We start from the raw sequence: 17,742 nt of genomic DNA, 5'->3' as shown, positions 1-17,742 counted from the left end.
AGTCCCAGCTAGGCCATGAAATGTTTTTGGAGGTTTGAATCTATTGAAATGAGGACAAAATAAAGAAAAACACCTGCTTTAATATGTAAAACGGAAACCTGCACTTTATTTTAAGAATGAACAAAAACCATTAGGTAACCAGGAAACCTGCAGCAAAGAGCAATAAAAAGGCTTTTTTCAGCAGCTTTTTAAAATTATTTCTTTATTTTTTTAAAGAAAAACACCTTTTATAAATCTGTGTTTTTTTATAGTGAGAGAACATGAACACCTCTTACATTCTGAATACTGATCTGTAGTGATCTTTTGTAATATTCAAAGTCCTTGGCGAGTTCGTAGCCTTGATGGTAAAAAGTGAAGACTGTCTGAAAGAAGGCCAGGATCTACAACAGATCAGAGATAGAGATGTTTAAGTCCAGCAGAACAGCTTCACCATCTCCAACCAGCAAACAGCGACTAGTGACATTTACAACCGGAGATGTAATCTCTACGAGCAGGAACTATCCTTTTATCTTTTCTGAAACACAACGATGCTCCAAGAATAAGCAAAAGTACAAAAACGATGTCCTAAAACTCAAAAACATTCAGAAAACTTTCTACACCAGCATAACCTTTTCTGAAAACATCTTTTTCGTTTAAATATCCTAAATATTTCCCTGGTAGATTTCTAAGGCACATTTTGAAAGATGTTATTTAGTACGATGTTCATAGGGATTCATTGATGATGGCCTAAGACAGACAGCATATTTTTTGGAGGACGTTCATGTCACTTACAGGTTCCACACATTCAAACTTCTTTCGTTCTTGGATCTCCTGTAACTTGCACACGTAGTCTAGAGACTCTTCTTGAAAGTGCTGCCTCATAGTTTCCACCTGGATGTCTGCCTGGAGGTGGAAGAAACAAACCAAGATAATTATAGCCTCTGATGGATAAGTGGAAACAGTCTAGTATACTTCAGTATGGGAAGCTGCAGGTTTTTCTTGGTATAGCATCACTTCAATCTGAAATTATTTTTAATTCAACATTAAATCCCTTTTGATTTAAACTGAAAATGATAGCACCAAAAGTTATGCAAGAAAAGTGCAATGAAGGAGTCCTGTGTTGACTTTCTATGGTACAGATGTAGGTCCAGGCATCAGCACATGGCTTAGCTCTACTTCTGACAATCATCCACCAAGATGAGGGTCGTGACTGCTCCCAGCTGCTGATGGCTGACGAGGGGATTCTTCCCACACCACTTCTGCCAGAGTTATCCACCTCTGGCACGCCCTATAATTGTCTGCAGAGTGTGGACTTGAACTTTTTTCTGTTCTTTCCAGAAACAGGAGGTGTGCAGGGAGAAACACAGAGTCGAGTCCCCAGTTCTGCTTGTAATCAATAATAATTGAGTTATTTCAAGAAATGGAGAAATCAAGGTACTTTGTCTTTACAGCTCAGCCTGTGAAGGTTGACCGGTAGAAACAATCAGATGATGGGAGTTGCAACTCCAAGTCTAGGAACGAATATTTCAGTTCAGGGCCGTCCTTGAACTCTGCCGCTCTTTCATGCTTTCATTTGCCGCTGATGATCTGGATGACGTGATTCAAGTTCTGATTGACTAAACACATCTGATTCAGGTTGTTGTTCACCTTTCGGCTTATCCCGTTAGGTCAGCTTTCACTGATTCGCACAGGTGGTTTGGCAGACAGCTTTTACACTGGAGGTCTTCAGCACTTAATACAGAAGGGATTGCTATAAAACAAGCAAGCTGGTTGATCTCGAGAACCAGGATTGAGGTATCCCGTTCTTGTGGGTCCTAAGATCTCCGTACTTAATAATTACCCATAAAGACAGCCTTTCTAAAAACGTTCATGATGTCAGATGTTAGAATAAAAGATATAAAATTGTTTTAAAAAGTTTTTTGATTGATTGTTTTAAGATAACTCATCAAGGTAAATGCTGTCTGAATGAGTTTATTTGACAGACTCACAGTAAAGTTTAAAAAAGGGAGATGTGCACCAGCAAATAGACACAATCCAACTTTATCAAAGCGGACTACGAAAAACCTCCCTTCAAAGTTCTAGGACATAAAACATGCATATAAATAATCAAGGACCCCACCAAAGATGCAAAAATGCAACAACTAGTGGGTCAGAAATCTGAAGTGACTTTAATTTTGCTGTAAGCTGCATAGAACACTGGCTGGGTTGCAAAGTGTAAATTGACAACTTAAAGGAAATTTTGCCTCACGGCCATAATCATAAACAGTAGCTATACTTTCAAAGATTTTTGGAATAAGATTAGCCTCAGTCTCTTCTCTTAGAAAAGATGGTCTGGTGTATCATTCGATAAAAAAGATAAAGAAAAACCAGACCTCCATTTGTTTTTTCCTTTCCTGAATTTCACAAATCACTATATAATGTGTAAAAAAACAAAAGCAAAGTAGTACCTTTTTTTTGGGGTTGTGTAATTTTTCTCCTCACATGATTCTATAAGCAGCTCGATACATGGTCCACAAATCGATACATAAAAGATTCAGCTAAACTGGTGGCGATACAGTACAGTTCATTTCTGTTATCTAAAATGATTCAATTGGCATTAAAAGTATAATTAAAATGCTTTTTAACAAATGAACTTTTTTTTTTTCCTTACTGGCACTTTTTACTTGAAGTCACAGAAACAAAATGTCTTTGACATAACACCTTCAAACATAAAAACCTCCATTTTGTGGTCTTTCAAACCTTATTGGTCTTTGTGTTTCAATAAAGTGTGTCATATTAATTTATTCAGGTATTGTTTGAAATGCTGTGAAAATAATGGGTTATAATGAGTTTAATGCACACAACACAAATCTCTCGCTGTGGTTCACCTTCAAACCCTTGAAATAACCTGACTTGGTGGAAGCTAGTTTGTAATCGGGCGTCTTTTTTTCCATCACATGTAGATAAAAAGGCGAAAGCTGTGTCCGAATTCCTTCACTACTCACTACAGTGCACTATATAGCGCGTTCGCCATTTTGTAGTGCTGTCCGACACTACAATTCCAAAAGTGACCCCAGAAATTTCCAAGAAATCTCTGCGAGAAACCAGTGTGCATCGATGCTCACTAGATTGGTGAATATAGACCACAATGCACTGCGTCTGAACAATTTTTGCCCAAAACATTTATTTAAAAGTATTTGCTGCCAACGTTAGTATCGTCAGAAGACAGTGGATTCATAAATGAATAAATAAAACACTAATTTTAATTAGATTTTAACTTCGTGAAATCAATAACGTCGACGTTTAAAAGAAAAGTAGTGAGCATGCAGGCCGAATTGCTTTTAAAATCCAGGGCACTATTTAGTCCGGCACTATATAGATTTTTTGTAATAAGGGATTAGGGTGGAATTTGAACACAGTAAAAGAGAGTAGCGGGAACAACAGGAAGAGAAACTGACAGTTTGCCAGAAACCGATTTTTGACTTGTACAAAGATCAAGCATGTTTAAAGATAGTTATTCTCTGGATTAGGTGCCCTTTATTATTTTGATCAAATGTTTTTCCTGTAAACAAAGTAAGATGAAAGTTCCCACACTGGCGCTCATAATATAGTCACTGTTCAGAGAGTTGATGTAACAGCAGTTCATGACTCGTGGCTGTGAATGAATCTCTCCGGGTCTGTTTGGCCGCGTGTGACAAAGCTCAGAACAGCGGACTCCAGCGTCACAAGATTCAGAGAATAGTCAGGAGCCTGAACTGAAGTTTACACCTCACTGGTGGGCCTGCACAACACGCTTTCACAACATGCACATCAAAGACGAGGACCACTTCCTTTTAGGAAATCATCACAATTTGTAGACGCGACTGCAGACGAGACTGCAAGAATCTGCTCTGCAAGGTACAAAGCAAAGCTCTACCACAAAGAGGGCCTAAGCAGTTGTGGTGAAGAACATCCTTGTTTGTTTTTCAAGCAAGATGGGCAAACATGTGTTTGCAAGGCATGCTGGCAACATGCGCTTTTACCCAGTCTTTCATAAAAATTGAAAGGTATTTAGCAGGTTGCATCTCAGGGACGATAGATACCTCTTGTAGTTGTGGTTCTTTCTTCTTTGCCGACATGTTCAGAAGCTTTTCCAGAGAGCTGTAGTACTTCTCCGTTTCCTTTTCATATTTCTTTCTCTCCGCCTGAAAAAAAAACACAATTTAAAGAATGGAAAAGACAAAACAGTTGGATGTAAAAAGGGGGAAAAAAGCTAAAATAATGCATGTCTTGTGATTTAAATAGTACAATTTTACGCACTGACATTTTTGGAAGAAAAGCGGAGCAGAATAAATAACAAAAGATCCACAAAGAGCAAGAAAAGATTGAGAAACGTCTACAGACTGTCATACATTACCCTGACTGCTCCAAGCTGATCTTTCCTGAACTTTTCCAGGGGTTTCATTAATGTTTCTGTGATGTTTCTCATCTAAGGAGAGAACAGAACCCTGCATTACTTATATTGGTCCCTAAAATAATAGGTTATCATTATTGTCATCAAATGTGAAAATCCACTGCTATTTAAAGGCTGATCTGAGTATTACATTATTTTGTGTAAGCAAATTCTGGCTGTTGCATACATTGGTAAATGTTGACAGGTGGGAAAAAAGCATTTTTACAAGTTTCAAATGTATCTATTTCTCTATTCAATAATAAAGTAGATTAAATTCTTCTGAAAAATTATTGAATGCATTTTGGTTGAGGAAACTTTACATGTCAACCATCATTTTTTATAAAAATCTCTCTTCCATTTTTTTTATAATTACAGGATAATGTAAACCATTAAAAAAACTGTCCTGTTTTCATTAGTGTTCATGCAAAACAGAAAAAAAAAACATGAAAATGTATTTGCAGTTTAAATGAATCATTCTAAAAGGCGTTGATACGCTGCTTTTTAAAGCTATTCCGAAAACAGTGATCAGCCATTTCCTATTGGCTCCACTTGTATCTTTTTAAACTAGGTTGCGAGGTCTGTGTGCATTTTCCTCTGGTGCTCCAGCTCTGCTCAGGTCCGAACACGCCTGTGCTTGCTTTGTGCTTTGTGCATGATGTCATCACACTGTGCTGAGCAGTGGTTACTGTAGTGAACTGGGCCTGGCGCAGCATAATCTCTGCCTCAAGTGGTGAGTTCTCATTTTAACTTGCAGAAACTGCTCACAGAGGACGGCTTTTTATCCACCATCTTTAGAGGTGTGCCTTTGAACCGTCTTGCACTGAAGTAGAAAGTTTCAAATGACAAGCGTTTACTGCTGTCTGAGCCAGAAAGTAGCTTTAAGATAACAGTTATATTGCTATGCTTAGACTACTTTTGGTTGCAGTTTACTATATTGATGTAATAGTCTGCACACATACCTCTTTTTTTGTTTTGAAGTCACCCCTAAGCATGTAATCCAACCCTTACTTAATCGCAGCATGAGGCAATATGCAAAACTAAACCAGAGAATGACTGTGTCCTGTCTACTGGCTTCTGTGTCTGCATGGTTCTATTAGAGTTAAATATATTATGAGTGTGTGTCTGGATTTGTGGAGGATGACAGAGCCAGACAGATGCCAGCACCAAATACAGGCAGCAACAGGTGGGAGCTTTTCGGAAATACACCCACACCACAATGTTTCAACCGAGGGGGTGAATGAAACGCAAAGGGAGAGATGCATTTAGGCACAGGAATATTGATATGATAGATACACATCATTTTTATTTCCTGTCTGATTCACTGTCCATACTGGGGGGATTGTTTACATTTTAAAAGTGTGTAGAAAGGTAGAAAGCTCTAGTTTTGAGTCGAGCTTCCTACAAAGAGAAATAATCGCTTGCATTGAAGCACAAGTTCTAATGCAAAATCTTTTGTTTTGTGACCGCAATATGTGGACGCATGGGGATAAGGATGAATTATTCCTGCTCATTTTTTGTGTCGGTTCGACACACACAACTGTTGTCTTTGCTTTGTGTGCAGATTCTGACAGGTTCTTCCTCCTACCATCAGCTCCCTTTGGTCCTCCAGGTTTTTGAGAAATGAAGAGAACTCTTGCACAGACTCATCTGAAGATTAAAAAAAAGACACAAAAAAAGCAGAAGAACTTTTTAAATGACTCACTTTTCCGGATGCAAACTGGTGTCGTATAATTATAGGTTACACACTCACGCCAATAACTGTTCTTAATAGTCTGCTGAAGCAGAAACAGTAAACATACATCTGAAGTGCATCTCTGAGTGGATTCAACCAAACCAGTGGTTTAGTTAAAAAAAAAAAAACAACCCAGACTTACCGATGCATCTTTCATCATCTGTCTTTGCGTCTCCAATATACTCAAACTGAAACTCTCCAAGGCACTGGGCAAACTTTCGCTGTGCCATGCCGAGCTCTGAAAGGACATTTTCAAAAGAGAAAATTGTTACAACAATTTGTTTTTTTTTAAACTGCAAATTCTGAAGATGATAATTACAAAAAGAGGAGCTCCCGGTTCTGCTAAAAGTACACATCATCTAAACTAGACATGGAGTAATTACAGTTCAATTTCTGAAAAAAATAAAAATTTGGAAAAAAAATCCTTGTGCAAAAGGCATAATTTATAAAAGCTATAAATAAGACTCTTAAAAACTGGGTCTGACAAATTTAACTGAACCTGAATACTGTTTGCTGACATTTAGCTACATCCTGGTGAGGGTCACACCCAGCCTATCACTATGATAAAGACCACAGGTTTATGTTATTATTTTATGTTAAAATAGAGAGCATGTATATGCAGTTATGAATGTGCAAGTCAGGTGCAAAAGAATAGCAGGCAAACTATTTTCCACTTAGACAAACTAAAAACTAAAAATATCTACTTTTGCAAAGCAAAATATTTGACCTTTTTCAAACAAGTTGGTAAAAAATAGTACAAAGTACATCTGAGTACCGTATATGGATTTAATTTGACAATGACTAGTACCAATAGAGATTTGTGTATTTTAAACTCTGAATATATTCATATTATATAATAAATATCTGCAAACCAAGAGGATTAGAATTGGCAGAAATAATTGTTTCAAAATCTACAGGAATAGCACAGAAATTGATTTTAGTTAGCTTTATATTTATTATTTTATTGTATGGTCTGCAATAAAGTTTTTCAGCAATGACAAATTAATTCCATACATTTGTTTATCTGAGCAGTTTTGCTTCTTTCATGTTATTATCAATCATTATAAATCCAAAAGTACCCAGCACCGCAGGATGTTTAGGTCGTGTGTTCATACTTTTGAAGGATTAAATCTACAGCTCAAAGTCCGAGCATGTGAGAGGAGAGGCAAAGGGCATCGCTTCTGCCTCAGTTGTTCTCTTTAAACAATGTGAAGCTGATTAATGATCACTCTTTAAGAAACTCAAATGTATATCGTCCCAAAGTTACAGGAAACTAATAAGAAGTTGTGCAACATCATTTTTGGTTTCAGTATAAACACAAGGTTTTCCGGTGCTTTTTTTTTATCATACTGACAGCCAAAGATATGAATCCTGTCATCACTGATTTTGAAACTGAAAGCTGAATGAATGGAAGATTGCAGGGTTGTTTGCCATGTTTGCCTCTGCAAAACACTTTAACGAAGGGGCAACCCGTCCGGGATGCACCCAACTTTTTCTTCTCTTATATTTTGATTGAGCTCAGATCCCAAATGCTTTTTTGCCATTCTCCATTTTCCTTTTCGTCTTGGTTTCCCCAGAGTGTGTTTGAAAAGGACCAAGCTTTTTTGCCAACATCATTTTAAAAGTCTAACAAAGACAGTCTGTTTTTAGGGCCTACAACACAAAATGAGTATGAACGTTTTAAATTAAACTTACTTCACTATCTTAGCCTGTTTTTCTCCTACCAGAAGCAAAAGATACGTATTATCTTGCCTTTTTAATATTACAGGTGAATGGATAATGGTGAAATAAAGTTTTTCCTAATTTAAACTAATACATTAGGTCTGCTAAAGCCTGCGTTACTAAAGTCCGACCTGATCATCTTTTGATCTATTTTAAAAGCGTTTCCAGTGGTCTTGTAACTATGACTATGCCATTTCTAGGCAAAATTTAAAAATTATTTATTTTTTAGGACATATTTCTGCAAAGCCGTATTATTAGCCTTAAGTATTTTACTAGAAATTTGCTTCCGAGTTCTGGGCGGGAATGTTGGCGCAGAGTAAGCCTGCCCTCATTACCTATCATCCCATTGTTTACCCTCTCTCCCACTAGCTTACAGCCCATCACAACCCCAACCTAACAATACTGGTGCAACAAAAATGGCGATCAATATTGGGGCTATCCAGCTGTACAGTTTTGAGCCAGATTTTTTTAATCTGCTTCTGATTCACGATTTTAATAAAGAAATATTCAGAAATGCCATTTTAAGCAGAATTTTCCTTGCACATGTCCTCCATTGTGAGAAAAGTGCTACAAGAACATGTAAAACGATTTTCATTGCAGTGGGTCTTTAAATTGCGTAACTAAATAATTCATTTGACTTAGTGAGAGACCAGCTGCAGTTAGTGAGCCTAAAACATCTGAAAGTAGGTTGGAAAACCGAGCTGCTGATCTATAAATAAATGCATGTTTTGGCAACATTACAGTAGGTCCTCAGCAAACCTGAAAGTGTAAACAACTCATTGTATCCTGTATGAGATCAAGGCAGTCTAGAATCGAGCTACTCTAGGCAGAAAAAACCGCAAACCACGTGGTATTCAGACTTCCTGCACGCTTTGTTAATTTTTCTGAATATATTGTTTTATGCTGAAAAAAGTTATTATATTAAAACCTGTCTGACCTTTCGGAGACTGTATTCATTGACATTGGAATGCACTGATCTCCTGATACGAGATAAAGCAAGGAACCTCATAAAAAAGAAAAGAAACATGGGTCTTTTGGCATTTTAACATAACAACTTATGAGTATATTAAACAGACATGTCTTTTTTATCAGACAGGCACACTTAAATGAATATGTACTGTAAGAACACGCCTTCCTCTGCAGCCATCAATCCACATCCCTTTGTGCAGCTTTTACTGACTGTTGATAAGAGACTTCATGAACTCCACTGCATTTCTTGTTTTGCTGTGAAAATCAACATAAAGCCCATAAAGCCCAAAAAACATAATCATAAACATAAAGCCTCTAAACAAAAAGGAGGAAGAAAGTAGTGATGGTGTCTTGTCAGAAGAGAGATTTACATAACTGATTGCAGCGATAGCTGCCCTCTGCTATCACAAGATTAAAAATACCGCACACACTAGAACACACAAGATTCCAAGGCAAAAGAGGAAAAAACGGCTTTGCTTTAATTTTTGCCTTTTAAAGCAAGGCATTTCACAGCAAACCTGGGAAATGTCAATCTTTGCTAGTTTCTTTGAAGAACGGCAGAGGCCCCATGTGTGCGGGCTTCTTAGCATGAGTCATGTAGACCCCAACCTATATCAGGCTAATGTTAAAAGGCAAGGTTGCTTTACAGGAGGACACATAGAAAATGGGTCAACTTTGCTTTAGCTGTGTTTTACAGACCCACTCTGAGGATAATTGTGTTTTTTGGTGTTTTTAACATGTTCTGGTAGCCTTTTTCTGAGGCTGTATTTTTGAGTATTTCTTTATTCATGGCATCTAGCTCAAAACTGTCCACCTAGATAGCTCCAATAATGCTAGCCATATTTTGTTACACCAGTAATGTTAGGTTGCGGGTGTGTAAGGGGCTGTAAGCTATAGCAGAACAGCTAATAAATAGATGGACAGGAAATGGGGGAGCGCCAACAGTCCCCCCCACAACTTAGACGTACATTTCGAATGAACTATTGTCTTTCTGCAGAAAGAAAACGACACAGGTTTTTTTTATTTTTGCTAAAAATGACAATTATAATTAAAAGACAACTGGAAACAATTTTAAAATAGATAAAAAAAATGATTGCAGTGGGTTTTTAAATAAATGCATCACTAGTCAAGCTAATTGTAAGATAGAAACCTAGATATTACCTTCAATCTACTTATGACTCTTAAATTATTCATATGGAAACCCACAATTTAAATTGAACACAGTCAAAACAAAAGAGGAATTGAAATGAAGGACAAAAACACATGACTCTATGATAGTGACCCTAAGTTCCATGCACTTTCTCTTCCTGACTCTGCAGTGAAAGGCGCACAACAAACCACGCCATGTTCTGGATGCTCCAACAAAGGCTTTCCAAAGCAAAACAATAACTGTACGTTAGTGTCAAAGGGCACTGCAAAAGAGCTCCACTGTGTATATGCTGGCTCATATATATGAGGGGGGTTGTTTGTTATGATTTGTCCAGTCTCATCAGATCAGAGCTTCCCTGATTCCAGGTCTTCTATGTCCTTCCACAGAACTTCCTGTTTCACTCTCCCATCTTTTCCAGGCTGAATTTCTGCTCCACTTGCCTCCAACCTTTGCCCCTGACAAAGCCAGCTCACCCAGTTCTTCCCACCACACTCCCCCCCCCTCTCTAACCTCTGTGTTCCCTACCCACAATACACGCATTACTTCACCCATGACTTCCTGATCTTCAAAACAAGCGTGCGGGGTGAGGCTATGCGGGGCAGCATCCGGTCTTAAAGCCAGGATCACACGAGTTTCACAGCATCATTGTGTCAAGCATCTTATGCATTAAAATTCCTAATGAAATGCAATGGAGAAGAGTTTGTATCCAAAAGGAAAAAAGGAGCTCCAAGTGATTTCAAGGCAACACACTTTTTCAGCTGACCTCTGTCTGCAGGGACTGATAAAGCAAAAAAAAAAAAAAAAGCGTTCCTCCCACATGAGTTCATGTCTTGTGCTAATGCAATTTTAATAAAAGATTGTGATGTGGCTCTTTGGCAGAACAAGTAATGTGATTACAGGGAGCAGCGGTGAGTCAAGTGCAGCATGGCAGGAACACCGTTAAGCTCGTCTGCCCAGGACACAGACCTTTCATCGTGGATGTCTGAGAAATATGAGAATAGGGGGGGAAAAAAACTCCTCAAGTCATTTTGTGGCTGATTTAATAAATAAGGTAACAATGGAGAACAAAAGTAGCTTCTGCAACTTCACCTGAATTCATTTTTCAAATTATTGCAGCTGAAACTGAAATCAAACCATTAACAATAATCCATGAAAACAAGAGCTCCTGCAATCTAGTTAGCAAGCTTATCAGATAAAAAAAATAAAGAAGTAAAGACACCAATGACATGTGTTTGAGGGAGCATAGACAGGACACAGTTCCTGTGTGTATGGTGGGGGCTATTAAACAGAAGCACATCTGCCTGTTCCTCCACCAGTGGACACTTCCATGTCATGGCTCGGAGGCCCCGGACCCCGCTTGAATGTTTCCTCTCAGATCCAAGGACTTTCCGTGTAGTGGGACATCCTCCCAGCTGTCCCAGCAGAGGGAATTGATGACGGCCTGAGAGAAGACAATGACTGTGCTGGAACCTGACCCCATACCAGACCACTCTGAGGTCAAACCTAAAGTGAAAGATTTGTCTTATAGAAATGTGGTTAAAAGGCCGCAAAACCACCAGTTTTAATGTAATATTGAGCGACTTGCATTGGTTAGTTTCCTAAAACCAGATCCCAGCATAACTCTAATCACTGAAGACCATGTACTAAAGCAAGATTGAGCTCAAAGGTTCAAACTGATGAGTGAGAAAAGAGGTATTTTATACGATCTGTTATGAGAGGAGGCAGAAATGTGGCAGTTTAATAAGAGCAACGTCCACATATCGAGAGTCAGAAGAAAGCTGACTTGCTCTGTGAGAGTGGATTTACCACACTGTTACCTGCTTATGTGTAACCCATTAAACTCTCTGGCTGTGTTTAAACATACCTTTAAAAATATGTAAACAGCGTTATATCTTACTAGAGGGGCAAACGTCAAAATTTTGGTCACAATCATTGGAGCCCCCAAGGAAATTTCAAAGCGTGAAGCGCCTTCAGCAGGTTTGGATGTCAAAAAGAGTCATGGAAAAACAAGTCACAATTTGCCCCGGGTGATGCAACAAGCCCTGTACCGCTCTGCTGTTGTGTGCTTGTGGATATTGTCCCCTGTCACATGACCCTGCTTCAATCAAAGTGTTAGCTGTGAGACAGAGATGACTTCACCTTAGACCCCACAATGCCCACTTGGCATGCAGAGGAGTCCATAATGAACTCATTAACCTTGGAGATCCTTCAACAAAAGGCCCAACATTGTTTGTCAAATGCTATGGTCTGTAAAATCGGGCATGATTTTTCTGTAGTTCCTCTGAGTACATGACCTTGCCATGAGGCAGAGATTCTCAAAAGACTTGATATTTTTCCATTTCGGACTATTTTTTTTCTCTCTCTGTGACAGGACGTGTGCTAATCTTTGTGGTAGGGTTGATGGAATTGGTGGTCATTTTTTGACTATTTTTTTCAACACCAAATTACTCTATTCACTTTTTTAACACCTGTACTGATTAAACAAACTGTGCAAACCAAACACACCACTTGCATGCTGGGACATCAAGGAAAGCTGGGTGGGTTAACAACAGGCCAAGTGTTTCTGATTGGGTAAGGTCAGTGTTATGTTTCATGGTAGCCAGTCAGAGCTACGTACGCCCTACTCATGGACACCAAACAAGTGGAAGAAGCTACAGAAAAGACAAGTCCAGAGCAGCTAAAAAAGTTTATCTTTTCTACATGGAAATATAAGCAACACCTGCCATTTCATTGATGTCAAAGGCAAGAACGTGGACCTGGCTGCAGACAATATGACGCCTGACACCATCGACCGAAAAAGGAAATTATATAACTTATCCTAACCGTAACCTTAATCCCAAATGTGTTTAGAACAACAGAAAAAACTTTTGTTAAAACTTAAAACTGTAACTGTTAGGGTCATTTGTTAAGATCAAGTTTTTTTTTGAGTGAGATGGGGGCACCTGTGGAAGGATCATTACCGGCAGACTATTTTTTCCCATCGCCTGTCTGTCCTGGAAGAGGATCCTTCCTTCATGTGGACAACCCTGAGGTTTCTTCTTTCTTTTCCCCTGGAATCCGTTATTTTTTAAGGAGATTTTCCTTACCAAGGAGGGGGGTCAGAGATGCCCAGTTTAGCTAAGTCTGTTTAGTTTAGCTATTACTTATTGAATTTTATGACTTATTTCATGCTTATTAAACAATTACCCGTATGAACCCCTTTGAGACAACTGTTGTAATATCGGGCTATGTAAATAAAGTTGAATTGAATTTGGACAACAGAGTTAAACACACTCTGTTACTTAAAAAAAAAAAGTTTGCTTTAAACAAAATACAAAGTAATAAATATTGAAGGTTGTATACAAGTACTTGTCTAATTTGCCCATTTCAACTGACTTGTAAAAAACGCTAAAAAATAAAATCCAAGCAATGTCTTTGTGCAGTAATGCAAATACTATTTCAGATGATTTAACTAAAGAGCACTTTAGTTACTGATTCATTCACTTTTTGGATCAAGTAGTGAGTAACTATACCCAATTCCTTTTTTTAAAGTCATGTTCTCAACATACCCAACTAAAGGATCCAGATCATCAAATTGTTGATTTTCAATAATTAAACAGTCTTATGTCCATCTAAAGATCTCCTTGTTGGGTTTTAAGACCTGGCAAAGACCAAAACATCCAAAAGCTAGAATTTTAGAATTTAAATATGATCCATGTCTTTCTAACATCAATATTGATAGCATAATACAACCACTTGCTTGGAGTTAAAGTATTCAGCCACCTGATGAGTTCCACTCACAGATATACAGTACAAGACACCCCCCCCCCCCCCAAAAAAAAAAAAAAAATCATGTTACAGAAAAGTGGCACCTTCTCAGCTAACAGCCAGATTTTCATCAGCAGTATTTGTGTCCGCTTCAGGACCTCACAGTGAGGACTATTTTAGTATTTCTCATCGGTTTGGTCAGTGACCGTATGAGCTGTAGTAGACTCTGATATGCGTCTCTTCTACGGCATTGCAATCTTCAGGGGGTGACAGAGTGTAATTTGCGTCCAAAGGTATGTTTCTATGTAAGCACAAAGCTTAACTACCAATCTCAAAGCAGGCAAACTCCCACCAAAGACTGAGGTGGAGCAGCTTACCCCACTCAAATAAACCTCCAACTGTACTGAACATCCAACAAAAACGATGAGGGCGAATAAATAAAAGTATGTTTTTACCACACAGATTTGATTGAGACTTGAGAAAGTTTCTCAACTTAGTAGGTTTGGATCAGAAATCTTATGCGTGCAGAAAATGTGCATTAGTTCCTTCCTAAATCTGAGCGGGTTTTGAAATCGTCCCAGCAAGAGGAAGTTTGCCGTTCCCTGCATTTTGACTTTGTGATGTTAAACGTGCATGATGCTCGTCAGCAGCAGAAAAGGAGGAGATGCTTTCAAGTGAGTCACATAAGGTCTTGAAACATAAGACGTGGATGTCATATCCTCCAGAAAATGACAGAGTTGGTCACCTGACACCAACACACAGCTGTGCATCAAATCCAATTCATCGTCATGAGTGCTATAGTCCCACATAGTTCACCACCCATGCACACACACACACACACACACATGCAAAACAATTACAACATGTTTATGAAACTGTGTCTGGATAATAAAGCAGTGTTTACTAAAGAACATTTTGTTGAAGAACAGATTTGTTTGGGCTGCTCAAAATAAATAACCAAGGTGGAGTACGGAAACTCCTACGCAGCTGTTATCCAAAGACGTTTTGGTAAAACTTAATAAAATAAAAAGCTGTGGTGGAAATGAAACAAGATTGGCACCTTTTGAATATTAGCAACATAAAAGAAAGCATATTTGTGAAGTTCCACAAACATTTGGACAAAATCCATTGCATTGGATAAAAAAAGGATAAATAAGTTTACATTTTTTTAGTTATACCTTGTTTCTATTATAGGCAGAAAGAGAAAGGTGGCCGGAATGCAGTCAGAACCAGTTAGGTATCAAAATGAGCAATTTCAATGTTGTAAATGTCAATTAGCTTTTGTTAAATTAAAAAAACCCACAAAAAGTAGAAAGCCATTTTTCATTTCCTATTTTCCATTGCTGTGATCCTTTTTGGGTTTCCATATTTCACATGTTAGAATCAAAAAATGTGTTTATATTGCAAGATGTTTCTAAAATACCTTTAACTAACTTAGAAAGTGTACACAGGATCTAAACCTGTTTATCAACAGAAATGGCTTAGTCCTAAACACAAATATCTAAATAAATTACATCCAGCCCATTTTAGTAACATGAGTTGTCAACTGTGCAGATATGAAGCTGAGGGTTGATAGAGCATAACTGACTGATACAGAACAAAAATCTGATCATTTTTAAGAGGAAGCTGCTGTCTCACAAACATTTTTGGAAATAAATAAATAAAAATCCCATAAACTTTTGTGTAAGTAAATATGAGATAATAACTCTATATAATTTGTACAAGGCTTTCTTTTTTTAGCTTAAAGGTAATTCAGGATATCCTGTATCTCACCGGGACACCTGACATCATCAAGTCAGTGTGAACAAAGATCTCAGTGTGTTTAACACTCCTTTAAGGAATGCTAGATTACCTTGAGACCAAATGAAAGTCATACCTGTAACCTGACTACCGACTTCACTCAACCCCACCAGGCAAACACATACTAACATTTCTTTTTACCACCCGGGGGGTCTTCAGACTGCCAGGGTGGTGCTGGAATTCACCTTTTTAATAAGGTTAAATGTACTCCCTTTGACAATATAGCCTACCCACATTCAAATAAGCTGGCCGAGAGTGACAGAGACATAGCCACATTTTTTGGACTTGGACGGAGTGTGTGACGTATGCTAAACCGGCTTTGTGTGATGGAGATGGAGCCAGCTTTTTATGAGAGTGGACAAACCGTCTTTGTGTTTGACAGACGAAGAGTACATTTTTTACGTTGTAAAAGACTGAGCTTTGTGTCAAGAAGGCGGAGCCAGCTTTTTGTAACAGAGTTGAAGCCTACTCGGTGTGACATAGGCAAAGACAGATTTTGTGCCAACGGTAGACCTGACCCAGTGGGATGGAGACAGACGGATTTTGTGGAGACAGAGACGGATTTTGTGACAGAGGTGTAGCAGACATTGGTTGATGGTGGCAGGGCAGATTTTTTTCCGACAGAGGTGGAGCCTGCTGAGTGTGACATAGGCCAAGCCAGATTTTTTTGTGTTGTTTTTTTTGACAAAGGTGGAGTCGATATCATGTGATGGAGGTGGAACCAGCTTTTTGTGACATAGGTGGAGCTACTCTACTTTGCTGTGATGGATGCAGAGCTAGCATTTGGTGAAATAGGCAGCATCTGCTTTATGTAACGGAAGCGTAGCCAGCTTTGTGTGTCAAAGGCAGGACTAATTTTTTGGTGATGGAGGCGGAGCTTAGCCTATGTTATAATGGCAGAGAGCTTTGTATGACAAAGGCGGAGTCTGCTCATCCTTATTTTATGACAGAGGGAGTACAGCATGTGTGACTGAGTGTGTGTCCAGAAAGACAAACACACTTTTGCTCTTAAACCAGAAAAGCTCAAGCATACAAATCCATCCTTGTCCAAAAACTGACTTGGTTGGGAGTTCAAGTTCCTTCTCTCTCATTATTTAAGGTGTTTAAAAGGTGATGCTGATAGCAAAAAAAAAAAACAAAAAAACAAAACAAACAAAAAAAAAACACTGATAGCAGTCCACTCCAGATCACGTTTTATAAGCAAGGGGGAGCTTTGAGACAAGGACAGCCACGAGATCAGAATCTAATAGTTTCGACTCAGCCTAAGTGTGTATTGGCGACAAACATTTTCAGAACAATATTTTCAGGAGGTAGAAAACGTGTTTGAAAAGTGTCAACATTTATGTAAAAGAGTAAACAAGACAAGTCTCGATCCGGTTTGGCATGAATGGCTGCATCTAAGGAAACAACTCTGGACACTTTCCTGCTTCGTTCAAAAGCAGTTTGTTAGACTAAGCATAAAACCTCGTGTGTGTGTGTGTGTGTGTTTGGACACTTACGCTTGGTCGCATTGATGAGGTTCTTTCCATCTTTGTACAGCTCTTTGATAAACCTGTTGGTTTTGTCCAGCTCTGCTTCGTGCGCCTTTATTTTCTCCCTGAAGCTCGGGCTGTCCAGATAGCACTCACTAAATTCCAGCGGGTGTAGTCCCATCTCCTCTGTCTGACAGATGGACGGCTTCGACTTAAGATAAACGGGATTTCTAACAAATACTCAAACTTCTTCGCCCAAACAAGCTCTGCGCTCCTTCTACGTCTACAGTTCTTTTAGCCGCCCTACACAAAGCATAGCTACGTTAAGTAGCAGAGGCTAGCGGGGTTTAGCATGGTAACTTTGGACACAAGTGCATGGGTGTTGTTCCAAGCCTAGGCTGAAGTAAAGCTAAAAAAACACTTAAAGATATATCGGGTTGAGTATAACTTTGCGTCTCAATATAAAAAGATGCATCGGAAGTTCATTAAAATGGATATAAAATAGGGGGGAATGGAAAAAATATCCCAGCAGCAGTGTCCAGATTTTTCCTTTCTCAGAATACACTCCACCTAGAAATGTGACAGATTGAGAAACTCTGCTGACATCTGTATGCGTGTAGCCAAACCGTCGACTGTGGGCAAAACTTACTGTCAAAGAGTCCAAAGGTGCGCAACATGGTTCACTCCAATCCACTTCCGCCTCTACATATCAGTACAGACAAACATTTTGTTTGATATAATTAGCAAAAACAACTTGCAC

General features: G+C 38.7%; 1 protein-coding gene across 1 annotated transcript in view; it reads right to left on the bottom strand.

The window, feature by feature from the left end:
* arhgap10 (Rho GTPase activating protein 10) overlaps positions 1-17,614 on the bottom strand; it is a 48,146-nt gene extending 30,532 nt beyond the window's left edge. The window contains exons 1-7 of the mRNA XM_023957652.1: positions 17,010-17,614; positions 6,265-6,360; positions 5,976-6,037; positions 4,355-4,426; positions 4,041-4,142; positions 772-882; positions 276-380 (exon numbers count right to left, since the gene is read on the bottom strand). Coding sequence (XP_023813420.1) covers positions 276-380; positions 772-882; positions 4,041-4,142; positions 4,355-4,426; positions 5,976-6,037; positions 6,265-6,360; positions 17,010-17,163 — 702 coding nt within the window. The 5' untranslated portion in view covers positions 17,164-17,614. The remainder of the gene's footprint in view (positions 1-275; positions 381-771; positions 883-4,040; positions 4,143-4,354; positions 4,427-5,975; positions 6,038-6,264; positions 6,361-17,009) is intronic.
* Positions 17,615-17,742: the final 128 nt, after the last annotated feature.

Source organism: Oryzias latipes, chromosome 1 (assembly GCF_002234675.1).
Source record: "Oryzias latipes chromosome 1, ASM223467v1".
In the NCBI taxonomy this organism is placed as follows: domain Eukaryota; kingdom Metazoa; phylum Chordata; class Actinopteri; order Beloniformes; family Adrianichthyidae; genus Oryzias; species Oryzias latipes.
Note: the sequence above shows the minus strand (reverse complement) of the source record. Positions and strands in the feature narration are given on the sequence as shown.